At 35.2% G+C, this 14,212-nt stretch overlaps 1 protein-coding gene across 3 annotated transcripts; it reads left to right on the top strand.

Moving 5' to 3' along the window:
• The first annotated feature begins 670 nt into the window (after nucleotides 1-670).
• Nucleotides 671-11,126, top strand: LOC121870010 (protein Star-like). 3 transcript variants are annotated; one of them, XM_042371720.1, is made up of 6 exons: nucleotides 671-772; nucleotides 3,289-3,450; nucleotides 4,067-4,233; nucleotides 6,218-6,412; nucleotides 9,432-9,659; nucleotides 10,515-11,126. In XM_042371720.1, exons 2-6 carry the CDS (start codon nucleotides 3,303-3,305, stop codon nucleotides 10,662-10,664), a joined length of 888 nt encoding a protein of 295 aa, XP_042227654.1. In that variant the 5' UTR covers nucleotides 671-772; nucleotides 3,289-3,302; the 3' UTR covers nucleotides 10,665-11,126. The 3 variants fall into 3 exon arrangements, with proteins under 3 accessions (XP_042227654.1, XP_042227651.1, XP_042227653.1); XM_042371717.1 differs by lacking the exon at nucleotides 671-772 and adding an exon at nucleotides 1,215-1,313; XM_042371719.1 differs by lacking the exon at nucleotides 671-772 and adding an exon at nucleotides 1,228-1,306.
• The last annotated feature ends 3,086 nt before the right edge of the window (nucleotides 11,127-14,212 follow it).

The raw sequence follows: 14,212 nt of genomic DNA, 5'->3' as shown, positions 1-14,212 counted from the left end.
TACCGTGGGTGCCCTAAACACAAACTAGTGATCCTTAGGACAAGAGATAAGCACAGGATACACTTGGCTGCTGCACCTCTAGCCTGTTATGCTAATTTTCTCTTTAATTATCAGGGATGAAGGTCATTGGTACCCAACATGCGCATGAAGGGATAACTGACTTGAAACATATTTTTTTTTTATCAATACCGAGAAAGCCTTAGAGAACTACAGCCAGTGACTTATTTTTTTAATGTTTGAGATGTTATACTGTACCTTGTGCATTGAAAGAAGGGGAGTTGACGGGCGGTTAGGTTAGGGTGGTTAATCTTTAGGTAAAATAATCAGTGGAGACGAATATTTAGGGAACACGATATATTTTTCCAGTGGTTAGAACTGAAAGTAGTCCAAAGTGTGATTACGCTTACAGACGGAATTTCTTACGTTTGATATAAAGAAAGAATACCTTCTTGAAAAATGTTCACACACATAATATACCAGAAGTGGGTTTTTTTTTTTTTTTACACCAGCCAGCAATAACCGAGTTGTTAGTTCACTGTTGGCAAGTACTGATCATGTATTGTACAGTATAGTTATAGTTTTAAGTTCTGTATTTGTGACCATTTATAAATATTTTGTTTTTATAATTTTAGCACACATAAGCTTACTCGTACATTTATTATCTCATGTTGGTACAGGAGGACCTGGAGGAAACACGTAATATTTCTCCCGGCGACACAAGCCAGACACCTTACCACTGTTCTACCTTACTACTTATATTTGTACACTACTTGTGGGTATAATTTTGTTTCTGAATGGTAGTTTTTAACTCGGCAAATATTAAGATCAATAAGGCCAACTGAAATAGGAGCCTTAGAATGAAGAAAGTATGAAATGTAGTAAATTGCTGATTTATTTGCTTTAGTTCAGCGACAGGATATCATTCATTGTTGTAATATTCTTTAGACTTGGACTAAAGGAAGTTCGATTTGAAATATAAATATTTGTATAGATAAATTTATAGCTATTAATCTCTATCTTTTGGTTGGGACAATGTGTGTTAGATGAGCTGTGAACATCGGGGACATAATACGGGGCAATATATTTTATTTTCAATTGTTAGTTTTCAGATTTTAAATGTAAGAGCTAATAACACATTTAATAACCTTAAATATGTTATTAGTTACATTATAATTAAGATAATTACTTGTTTTTCTAATTTTCGTAAATTTTTGTTTTCCTCTTTCTACAATTCTCATTATCATTGAACATAAACATTCCCCTCCGGAAGTCAATGTGGAGAGTGTTTTTAATTAACGTTTTAGAGGTAATCGGTAAGTTTATCCTTCGTTCACTTGTAACTATAAAGTGTCAGGAATGTATGAGCAACTCGGCAACAATGGGTGTTACAGTTGGTGTCTGTAGAAGGTCGGCCAACTCCTCAATGGCCACAAGTTTTTGACACCTTTCTTGACCTCTCTTTGGTGAACTTGTATAATTAATTACTGAATATATATCATCTGTCATTTTATAATTTCATGCATTTGTTGACAATTAAGAAAAATATAGGAGTACTTTATTCCATTTGCGGCCATTAACCCGACCAACAGGACATAGGGGTTAACACTAGGTATCTGTATAGACAATATTTTCTGTCTTGTTTATTCAAAAAGTTATCAAAATCAACTTGTAGAAATGGGAAGAAATTATTGATAATATTTTTAAAAATTTTCCTTCTCAAATCCTGATCTATGTGGTAATATTTAAGGAGAGTACCACGGGTTATGGAGTCACCTGATGAAATATTTTGAGAGTTGAATATGTCCTGCTTCAAGACTCACTCAAGTTGGATGGAGGAATAGTGATTTTTTGTATATAGGTTTTTATCCTGATTTTTGTTTTTCCATAAATAAAGACGCTGCTGCTACTGCCACGTAGTAATTTTATTGGTAAAATTTTAGTTTCTGTCATCCCTGTATTTAGATATCCAAACAAATCTAACCTAACTTAACTTAACGTAACCAAACCATGCTAACCTAACCAGGGGACTTTGCCCCCCAGACCCCCTAAAATTCCCCAGATGACTGAAACTAAGGTACGTAATACCATTTTATTACTTTTTTTTTATATTATTAGTACAGTATTATAAGAAGAAAGGGTAATTATTTGAATCGTGACCGTCCGCTGCTTTTCATTGAAAATGGTTAAAAAATGCCCAGTTTTCACTGATGTTATTGGAGGTTACTGTAATATGTTGGGAAAAATATAGAAATTGCTGAAATCATGAGCTAACCTAACCTACATCTTAACTCGCATATACTGTAACTAGAAAACTAAGCATTTGCCCAAGAAAATGACTAGATGTGAAAGTAATCAGAATACAAAACTGTGTCTAAAATCCCTCATAATTACTGAACCACTGATGGTCACGAGTCATACTAACTGAAAGTAATATATCATTGTCGACAGGAAAAGTTAGTGTTGGTGCTGCTGCTGTGTTTATTAGTGATATATAAAATGGGTTTGTGTTATTATTTGTGTGTGAAACATTCACATGACAACTATGATGCCACCTGATGTGTTTGTGGAGTAAACAAGGATGGTGGCCTCCTGTGGGTGCCAGCAAAAATCCTGAGAATGAAAAGTGTCATTACTTTGTCTGATTTTATTTATTCTTGAGTAAGAAATATTTTTTTCTTTTGATGTTTTGTGTTAAGTGGCTGGTTACTCTGAGCACTGTCCTTGAGTTACCATATCTCTCCATTGTTTACATCCTTACTAGCTATATCTATTTTATGTCATTTACTGGTCATAGACAGAACCAATCTAACCTATTTAACCCAGGTTAAGATAGGTTACATTTGTTCATAGTATATCTGATAAAAGATTTAATGTAGCAGTAGCTGGTAATTCATCTTGCGCTGCTAAATATATGTTTAGGACACATTTTTTATTCTAAATAATGTGAAAAACATATTTTGCCCATCTTTGGGGCTTTTCATGAGATGAGAACACATTTGTCTTCCACAGAATAAGTTCCTCAAGTTGCTGGTTAAAGGGTCAAACTGACATATATATATAAACTGACAACTGGTGAAGAGGATATTCAACTAAGAAAAAGAGGCTGTCTGCTTAGAAATTAGAAAGCTGCACTTACCTAACCTAACATAATATAACAAAACTTATTTATTATTATGTTTTAATTATGGATTAATATATTGTATGGATCATTTATTTTAAGGCTTTTATGTCTTGTATAGTACTTAGTTGGCATTTTATATCAACGTTCAATTGCACATACTTTGGCAGGTTAATGTGTGACAATGATTCGTATGCGGGGAATGATTGTTATTGGTCTGGCGCTTGTACTAGTTCTCTTCATGGTGGCCTTCACGTCTGAGTCGTTCAGCCTGAATAGTTTCCTCCGTCCTGCCCCTCGTTCACCACGTATTAGTAAAGTTTATACACAAGGTAAGTTTAATATTCATACTTCCCCCTTTAATTTATGTTTGTTGAGACAACTGTCCTTCTTTTCATATTCTCCCTAGCCAGGTGCACCTGTTGATGCACAAGCTGTTTTGGAGGTCTAGCTGTTGGGTAGACTAACTGGCAGCTGAGGACTGATCTTATAATAACTCATCCTTCCTTGTCACAATTATCTCTCTGAAAAGGATAATAGCTACTAAGGCTGCCTGCTACAGTTAAGGGGACTAAGAAGTAGTCATTTGTACCTGGCCAGTACAGTATAGTTCAGTACAGTACAGTACAGTACTAAATATGAATGTGAATAAAGTTTTTATATTTGAAGGTTGTTGACATTGCGGTGCTTATCCTTGCTTTAATGCCAGGAAGTTCACATTTTTCTTTCTATTTTTGTCTTGATAGCACCAATAGAAGTAGAGGGTTCATGTATACAGTATTAGACAGAGTACAGCACTGTGTTTAACTAATGGTGTAGATGGGCTAAAGAAAGAAAACACAGAGTAACACAACACTTAGAGGAACACTGTGACATGTCTTGACACTAGGGTTTTATTGTCTATGAGGTTAATGTCAGAATTTAAGTTTCAAAGAGTCTTTTCTTTAGATTATAATAGTGTTAGCATGGCAGCCGACAATCCAGAAGTTATACGTGCCCTACGAGAGCAATTCCTGGTCCCACCATCAACGCTGCCTTACAATTTGTCTCAGCCAGAGGAAGAAAATCCTTCGATGGGTCAGGCTCAGAGAATCGACTTCATATTGAAAGGAAAGGTAAGGGTAGTACGGTATTATTTATTCAGTAAAATCACCACACAGGTTTACAGCAGGTTTGGCATGTATGTAGACTATATGTTACTATACTGTATAGGTATACAGTTCAGCAAGTGTATAAACAATGCAGTTGTATAATATACATAGACTGTGGAGTTATGCCATTTTCCCATTTACAGAACTTAGACAGTGCAGATATACAACAATAGTAAACAATTACGGAATTTGACCAAGGATGCTCGTCGTTGATTAATTATGACGATTGATTAATTAGGTAGAATATCTGGCATCGCAGCAGCCTGTTGCTATATGACACTGAAAATAACAATTACGTATAAGTTAAAACTATACTGTACCGGTAATATAAATAACATAAAAGCAGCAAAGCTTATTAAGTATAAATAATTATGATGAGGTATCAAAAATGGTGTTTTTTCTGCATAGTTTATCTAATACTGTATTAGTTCCTGAAGGTTATTGTGTACTGAGGGCTGGATGCTCTTTATGCTACACTATTAAAAGATATTTAAATGTGTTCACTTGGCTCTCCCTTTGGTAAAAGATCGGTAACAAGCCGCCGTTTCATGACCCATCGCTCTTAGAGAGGCTATGAAGCAAGATATTGTACTCCCACAAGAGGAATTGAGGGAGTAAAGCCTACTTGTGTTTTCCATATGGGGCAAGATTTGGGGCTTGAAATCTCTTGCTTTTCCTTAAGCTCAGAAGAAATGTGAATGAACCAAGCTACAAGTAATATGGTGGCCCTTAAGGATTAGTGGTAGTGGTGAGAGTTTTGTGAAGGAACTGCTCACAACATAGCATACACAGGTCATTTCAACTCTTCTCTGAGAACCTGCACACAAGAGAGTCTAACTTATATAACTGGGTGAGTAAAGGCTGCTACAGTGCTGTATATGAATTGATGTATGCATTGCTAGGTGCAGATTTGGCACCAGCACTGTTCTTTGTTGTCATTTATCTGTCACCAGGAGATCAAGGTTCTTTTAATTCATTGCCTTTTCATTCATTTTCTTTCTTTCTCATGACAATCATTCAACTCATTTTAATCTCGCTTTAAGGTAAAGCGATTTTTATGATTACTTCCACAGTAAAAATATCTTCAAAATGAATAAATATGATAACCGAACAACCAAGTTTTTTCATGATGTTACCAGAAACCTTTATTTATTATTAGGAATACAGGTACTGTCAACTACATGTAAATGTCTAACACACAGAAAGTTTAGTTATCCAGTCTATTTCTGAAAAATCCCATTCAGAAAAGTAGACATACTTCCCAAATGCAGAAGTTTACAAAATGGCCACTAGATGGTACAGTACAGTATCTTTGTTTTGATCTACTGCAGTTGGTGCCAGTCAGACACGTGTGCCAGTGCCTCCTGCCTTGCATTTTGATTATATCTTTGAAAATTGGATGAATCTCCTCACAGTAATGGATAAAAACACTAGCATAGCTTCAGCAAGTTCAACATTTGCTGAGCAGAAAAGAAAGTGGAAGGTGATCAGCATTGAGCAAAAAGTAGACATCATACAGCAGGTCAAACATGGCACTCCCATACTAGAGATTTGTTGTGAAATATTGGAAAGTCAATTGTGAATGATAATTTACTACAAAAACATGATCTGGTTAAGTTATAATTAGATAGTAAAAGTGTTGAGGCCATCTAATTCTACCCTTGCTCCACCCAACTAGTAATGCAGTCCAGCACTTATTAATAATATATGAAGACCAGAAGAGGACTGCTTCATCTTTTTTATGTGAGTACATGTAGGTAAAGCATTAATCTATTTTCTTTTAGTGTAATTTTGGTGACCAATAACTATTTTCTGTATGCAGCTGTACTCTACCTGGGGAACCATTCTATCCCTCCAAAAAGTTTTATTATCACAGGTATCCAAACATCTTCAGGCCCTACAGTGTTCAGTTACAGTACTATATTGTTGACTCTATGTACATTTTCAGCGGAACGGGTTTTACGTGGAGTGTGGCGCCCTCGATGGAGAAATTCGTTCCAACACATTATTTTTTGAACGAAAGAGAGGCTGGAATGGTATACTAATTGAAGCTGACCCAAAGAACTTCAATCAAATGACTGAGAAGCACAGAAAGGCATACATGTCTTCCAGCTGCCTCGCTCCTACGACTCATCCTACTACAGTTAGTGAAATTTAGTCACCATAATGATATCACGTGTACAGTACCTACTATCCTCACCGTAAAGTTCTTCCCGTTGCAACAGATCCGCTTATATCTTGACATCAGTAACAAATTCTGGGACTCTAAATTAACGTGACATTAAGTCTGAAACCAAGAATTTTTATGTTGAGGCTCATAAGACTATGACTAACATCTTGCTTGGTACCATTCATTGTATGTATAGTACAGTAGTTGTTGGTCCTCATTACTACTTTTATATTGGTGTTTCATGTGTGATATAGAAAATAATATTATCTATAACATGGGGGAAAATATATATATATATATATATATATATATATATATATATATATATATATATATATATATATATATATATATATATATATATATATATATATATATATATATATATATATATATATATACAGTATTACCCCGCTTAACGCGCTTTCACTTAACGCGTTTTCGCATATACGCGGTGCCTTGCCAAAGCTGAACTTTCACTTAACGCGGATTTTTCCACAGCAACGCGGTGAGTGTCCGGCTCGAGAGCTATTTTTAGATTCGCACCACCCCCCACCCGCCACCCTGCCTGACTGCCTGTTTTAGCTCATAAAATTCATACAAATTACCCAGCCAGAATATAGTTTACATTGCTGGAATTCTTATAATTTGGTGATCATTTTGAATATAAACAACATATTTTTTGCATTAAACATACAATTTTTAGATAAAATGTTTAATCTGAGTAAGTATGTTATCTTTTGTCCAAAATATATGACATTTATATTCAAAATATTCCTGGTCTTACAAGGAATCCAGCAATGTCAATTATATTATCCTAACTTTAGTTTGAGGTATTATTTATTACAATTTAGTGGTTATCCCACACATCTCCTTGGGACTGTTGGTGGGGGGTGGGGGGGAGGGAGGGACCAACCGACCGACCATCTGTTACCCGGTGAAGAATTATTTTTTTTTAACTGAAGATATTTGTTTTAGCTCATAAAATTCATACAAATTACCCGGTCAGAATATAATTTACATTGCTGGAATTCTTATAATTTGGTGATCATTTTGAATATAAACAACACATTTTTTGCATTAAACATACAATTTTTAGATAAAATGTTTAATCTGAGTAAGTATGTTATCTTTTGTCCAAAATATATGACATTTATATTCAAAATATTCCTGGTCTTACAAGGAATCCAGCAATGTCAATTATATTATCCTAACTTTAATCTGAGGTATTATTTATTACTAAATGTTAAAAACTCTTGAATGGAGGATTGGTGGGGGGTGGGGGGAGGGTTGGGACTGACCGCGCGGTTGGAAGAGGGGGGGAGGCAAGGTGGGGTACTTTGATTGACAGATAGTGTTGAAGAATATATTTTTTTTTTATTAACTGTAGATATTTGTTTTAGCTCATAAAATTCATACAAATTATCCGGCCAGAATATAATTTACATTGCTGGAATTCTTATAATTTGGTGATCATTTTGAATATAAACAACATATTTTTTGCATTAAACATACAATTTTTAGATAAAATGTTTAATCTGAGTAAGTATGTTATCTTTTGTGAAAAATATATGACATTTATATTCAAAATATTCCTGGTCTTACAAGGAATCCAGCAATGTCAATTATATTTTCCTAACTTTAGTTTGAGGTTATCCCACACATCTCCTTGGGACGGTTGGTGGGGGGTGGGGGGGGGGAGGGAGGGACCGACCGACCATCTGTTAGCTGGCTGTGTACTGTAGTGTGAGAGGGGGAGGGAGTTGAGTCCATTATTTGAATGGACATTAACTTGGCGACTGTATTTCTCTTAAGTATTAATTGTGTGCATGTACCATCATAAAATTAAGATGTTATTTTTACTACAACATAGTTATTTGTCGTCAAAAAGTGGAGTTTGGGGGTCGGGCTGGGTTCTATTGGAATTAATCCCATATGTTCTGTTATTCACTTAACGCGGTTTTCACTTAACGCGGGACCCTCTGGGTTCAATTGACCGCGTTAAGTGGGGTACCACTGTATATATATATATATATATATATATATATATATATATATATATATATATATATATATATATATATATATATATATATATATATATATATATATATATATATATATATATATGCTGATAACCACAAGGAAAGAAGAAAACACGAAGTTCCCAAGCGCTTTCGTGTAATTCACATCTTCAGGGGTGAGTACAGACTAAAGAGAAATACAAACCAAGGTGTATATATACAGAGGAGGGTGAGACCAGGTCCACAATGGTCAGGTATTAGGTAATGACCCTACTAATCTTTAAATAGCACACAACGGTTGGTGGTCAGGTCAGATGGTCAGGTGACCCGACCTTCTCACCTGGTTACAAATCTTCTTAATTACAAAATTGTCCAGCTTGTACATGCTGTTACTCAAATTTATGTTGAATGCTTTGGTATGTTTAATAAGACTAGATTCTATGATGTTCCTACTATCAATTGAATTACATGGTAATATTGAGGAGGCATTATCCCAGTCAATGCAATGCTTGTTATCCCTCAAATGAACAAACAGAGCATTGGATTCCTGGCCTGTCCTAACACTGTATTTGTGTTGTTTAATTCTAGTTGCAAGATCTTTACCTGTCTGGCCTAAGTAAAACATATTACATTCCTTGCAAGGAACTTTATAAATGCAACCAATTGTGTTGTTGGGGGAGTTCTTGATTAACATTTGTTTAACAGTGCATGAGTTTTTAAATGCCACATTGACGTTCCAGGTTTTTAGTTGTGAAGGAATGTGTGAGAAATGTGAAATGGTAATATTAAGATATTCTTATGGTCATAGCTTGATAGTTCTATGTTTTCTTAGTAATGTATATATATATATATATATATATATATATATATATATATATATATATATATATATATATATATATATATATATATATATATATATATATATATATATATATATATATATATAAAATTTTCATCTTTGATAGGTAATGTTTCAACAGCAAGATAACCAAGGCCATATTCTTGGAAAACAACAAGAACACCCATCATCTAGTGGGTCTGATGTTGGTGATATTGTAGAAGTGCAGTGCTTTCCTCTCTACTCTTACATGGTAGCACTTAATGTCACTACCATTGACTACTTCAGCTTGGATGTAGAGGGGGCAGAGTTTGCTGTGCTCAAGACTATACCCTGGGATAAAGTGGATATTACGGTATGTTTCTCACTGTTTTGGTTGGCTTAAAACCACATGTTCACTATTACACCTTTTTTGTCATAAACTAACATTAATACATTAGGAAGGTTGCTGTTTATTGTGAATGAAGATTTTGTGTGTTCATTAAAGTAACAGGAAAATATGGTATTGAGTATATAATGGGGATGGACTAATGGTTGGTGCTAATGGATGCGTAGTGAAAGAGAAAAACTAGATAGATATCGTGGAGTCTCGTTGTACAAGGGGAAGCCATAGGGAACCTTTAGTATTTCACTAAACAACATTGTGTGTTTTGCATAGTTGTTATACTGTACTGTGGTCAGTGTGTGTGTGTGTGTGTCTTCCTCTTGGGAGAACTAGCCAGGAGTATTTAAGGGTCACTTATATGATATTATATATTATAAATCTGGGGTACAGTAGTGATTTAATACCCATAAACACACAACACCAGCAACAGCAGGGCTGTTCTTGCCCCACTTAGTCATGGTTGGATGTGAAAAGGGTGTTATCCTGTGTGACCTTACCAAACATCACAGATTTTCTCTGGATACTCTGGTTTCCTCCTGTACAATACTGAACTAACACTGGATACTAAAGTTCATAACAAGGAACAGAAGAGATATGTGTTGTATGAAGTTATGCTCATTATTATAAAGGAAAATGTTTCCTGTATAAATTACTTGGCCCAGATGAGAAAGGTTGAGCAAATTAATATTTGTCTCATACTTATACAATATTATTTTTTAAGATGGAAAATGATATTAAACATATGCTTGAGGTAAAATTTACTTAGTTTGAAAGTTTTGTTTCATCTTATGATGATTAATTCTTATGATTGTTGTGTATTTACAGACTCTGTCAGTGGAGTTCATTCACGACCCAGAAGGGAAGGATGCCATACAGGATTATATGAAGGAGAGGGGCTATTACGTTCATTCGGAAGTTAGACACTACAACTGGTTAGCCAATGACTTCATATTTGTTAAATATTCCAAACAATGAAACAATGATTGGTACAAAGTTTTAATAAGTATACAAACACTTTTTATCTCAAATAAGGTGCCACAATTACAAAAATTGAAGCTAGTATTAAAGAAAAACTTTTGTAATACTGTACAGTATTCAGTTTATTTTTCCTTATCTATTATGTGAAATGGTATTTAACTGGTATGTACTAGTTGTACCATGAATACACTTTGTAAACTATGGGAACAGGATATATGACTTGTGTAATATTCATGATATATAATGTCATGTTAGGGAATCCTGTACTGAGTCAACTTTTATATATACAGTAAGTAAAATGTAAAACAGCTTATACATAGGATTTAAATAGGATGTATTGTATTCTTTAATTGAAAATTGTATCTTAAGTTGTGTCTCATAAGAGAAGAATGTGGGTGAAATTCAGGTTGTAGTTCAGTGGCAGTGATGAAGAAAGATGAATAAATATAATTAATGAAATCTATGAGATACAGCACAGTACATGATCTCCAGTCTGAAAATCCAAAATTTTGAAGGCATCCAAAACTTTCCCATCAAAATTGCACATCAGTTTCTGAAGATCACTGCTCTGTTTACCATTCACTGTCGTCACCCTCATGTCACTGTTTACCGTTTTGAATCCAAAGTAGTCAGCTATATAGTTTTCTCTCTCTCGCTCACTCACACACTCCCTTTTTAAACTCATTTTGGCCTTATTGTGGTGTTCAGCAACTGATGATGCTGATTGTTGTATTCTGCAGAAAGTTGAAATTCTATAGAAATTGAATAAGTGCAAGTTGGTGTGTAACTAAAGGAAGTGTTATGTTGTGCATGACCATGTACAGTATCAAGAAAGAGTGTGAAAGGCTTTTGAATTTTTATGCTGAGAGTGATTTAACTAAAAACATGCATGGAGTTAAACCAGCTGAACATTTTAACCTTGTGCATGAGTTGTTTAAGCTCCTCTGCAGTGAAGGTGTACCAAGTTCTTGAACACTTTTGTTTAAAAAAATCATGTTGTATAATCTTAAGATGTCCATAATTTGAACATTGCATAACCCAAAGAATTTGGACTGGAGATCACATACTGTAGTAATTTCAAGCAAGGCCTTGAATGATGTATGAAACAATCAAGCACATTGACATGTACTGCATACTATATATGCAGGCACACATGCACTAACACACATTCACACACCAACAATATTTGTGAGAGGTACTTTGTCTCTCCAGTTTAAGAACATAGGAATGGAGAAAACTGCAGTGGGCCTATTGGCCCATACTGGGCAGTCCCATTTACACCCAACCCCTATTGCTCATATAAGCATCCAACTTATGTTTGAAGCTATGCAGCGTATTTGAGTTAATGATGATGTTTGGTAACTAGTTCCATTCATCCACTACTCTTATTTCCAAACCAATGTTTACCTATTCCGCGTCTAAATCTAATTTGTCTAATTTAAGACTATTGTTACGAGTTCGCTCCTGGTTGGATAATTTGAGTATCACCTTTGTTTAGCCCTGACTTCCATTTACACACCTCTAACACATCGCCCCTCACTCTACATCTCTCGAGGGAGTGCAAGTTAAGATACTTTAACCTGTCTCTCTACTCAAAGTTCCTAATGCCCAGGATTAGTCTTGTCATTCTCTTCTGAATTCTTTCTAGGGATTCTATATACATTGTGTAATACGGTGACCAGACTTGAACTGCGTAATCCAAGTGAGGTCTCGCAAGCGCAAGATATAGTTTTAGGATGACCTCGCTAGTCTTGTAACTAAAACTCCTTTGTATGAACCCAGGTAGCCTTGTTACGAGCAAAAACACATTGTTTACTTGGCTTAAGGTTAGGTGGTAGTAGTTTACTGATAGGTCATTGAGTTGGTTACACTCAGATAATGTTGGAGGTTTTATTACACATATAGCCTGGTAGGAAGTAAGTCAGGGGTGTCCAACACCGTCTGTGACTGACTTACCATTGAAACATTTGAATTTAGTAAATTCAAGCAAAGCAAAGGGAACTGAGCTTGGCACGTTTTACCCGTGCCTTGTTTTTTTTTTTATCTAAAAAGGATTATAAGGCAATTTAGTTCACGGACACGTCGTATAACAGGCCTGATTCTCTGAGATTTTTCTAAAGTAACTGAGGATAAGATAACACATATAGTTATTACTTGGTCTCTTTGGTGCTTTGACAGTGTTCTAGCAACCAATATTACACCATAGATTAGTGAGCTGGTTATATACATTATTACAACTCCAGCTTGGGGAATTATTTAAGTTAGGGGCCCTTTAAGGATCTAGGCTGAGATGCCATAGCTTTAGCAACACATTTATTCCTCTCACTACCTTGGTGTTTCTAGGATGTAAAAAATGTATACAGTCGCACACACAACAATTACATCAACACCTAAAATGTTCAGCTTGCTTTTTTCTTTCTACACATGTCAGTAAGATAACATTGGTATTCATGTACAGTACAACAAGTGGTACAGTACTGGCAACTTTTACCCTTTGTTTCCACTTAACCAGTTAAGACTTCATTTCCCCCATACCTTCTAACTCTTCCCTTCCAGCATTTAGTAGTTCATTTGTTATAAGTGTTTGCATATGTAGCTATTATTATTCCCCTCTTCTGTGTTGCAGGAGAAAAAGAAATGTGTGTGTGTGTGCACACATGCACACCTGCTTGCATGTGCACTGTTTGCCAACACTGATTTACTATAATATTTTTATCATTAAACATGGTTTGATGCTCAAGTTTGACATTCACATTATTGTGAATCCTTGAATCTCGTTTTATAACAAACTGAAAAGAATGACTCAGATTCCAGCCATCTCTCTAGGGTCTGCCTTGGAGGTTGGTGGGTTGATCTTGCTTCCTGCCCTTTGGCAGATCGTGACGAGTGAAGAACAGGCAGCATATGTGCTGTACAAGCTCACTATCCTGAGTGGTCAGCCTTCAGGGCAACTTTGACCTCTCAGATTCTAGTTTATGGCTTCCTTGGGTTCCAAGGCTTTAGTGGTGCTGTTCTAAAATGAGATTAAGATTAGTCTCTCATTTCTGTCACTATTGCTCATGGTAGAGATCCTTGAACATTGCTTTTTATGGCAACCTGTTGTGTGAATGAGGTGAAAAACAAGACAGGGTATATATATTTGTTAAAGAATTCAGCTCTTAACCCCTTGTGTATGGGGTTGCCTCTGAGGTGAATAAAATGATTTGGCATTAGCCAAATAAAATATTAAAAGTGGCATCTCCATAGAGAAGGGGTTAAATGTATTTTTTTGTCAGTTATGAGAATAAGAGAATTAGAGAACTCAAAAGTAATTAGAACTGGGATGTTGCCAATGACAAAATATTTATATACAAACAATTGGTATGTGGCAGATTATAATAGCAGGTACTGTACTGTACTGTACTGTACTTTAACTGTGTTAGTAAGAAAAGTAATTGCAAACAATAGATAGTTTTACAATTATTCACAAAGAAACTGGTATTCATAGATTTTATATACTGTAACAATCATTTTAAGTTCATCTGCCGCCACCTTAGACAGTGAAA

Source organism: Homarus americanus, unplaced genomic scaffold (assembly GCF_018991925.1).
Source record: "Homarus americanus isolate GMGI-L3 unplaced genomic scaffold, GMGI_Hamer_2.0 scaffold14467, whole genome shotgun sequence".
Classification (NCBI taxonomy): Eukaryota; Metazoa; Arthropoda; class Malacostraca; order Decapoda; family Nephropidae; genus Homarus; species Homarus americanus.
The sequence above is the reverse complement of the archived record's forward strand: the minus strand, read 5'-3'. Positions and strand labels throughout refer to the sequence as shown.

Coding starts and splice junctions, on each gene's coding strand:
- LOC121870010 (XM_042371720.1), top strand. CDS start 3,303: ATGATTCGTATGCGGGGAATGATTGTTATTGGTCTGGCGCTTGTACTA. Junction 6,413..9,431: donor CTACGACTCATCCTACTACA/GTTAGTGAAATT, acceptor CATCTTTGATAG/GTAATGTTTCAACAGCAAGA. Junction 9,660..10,514: donor GGGATAAAGTGGATATTACG/GTATGTTTCTCA, acceptor GTGTATTTACAG/ACTCTGTCAGTGGAGTTCAT.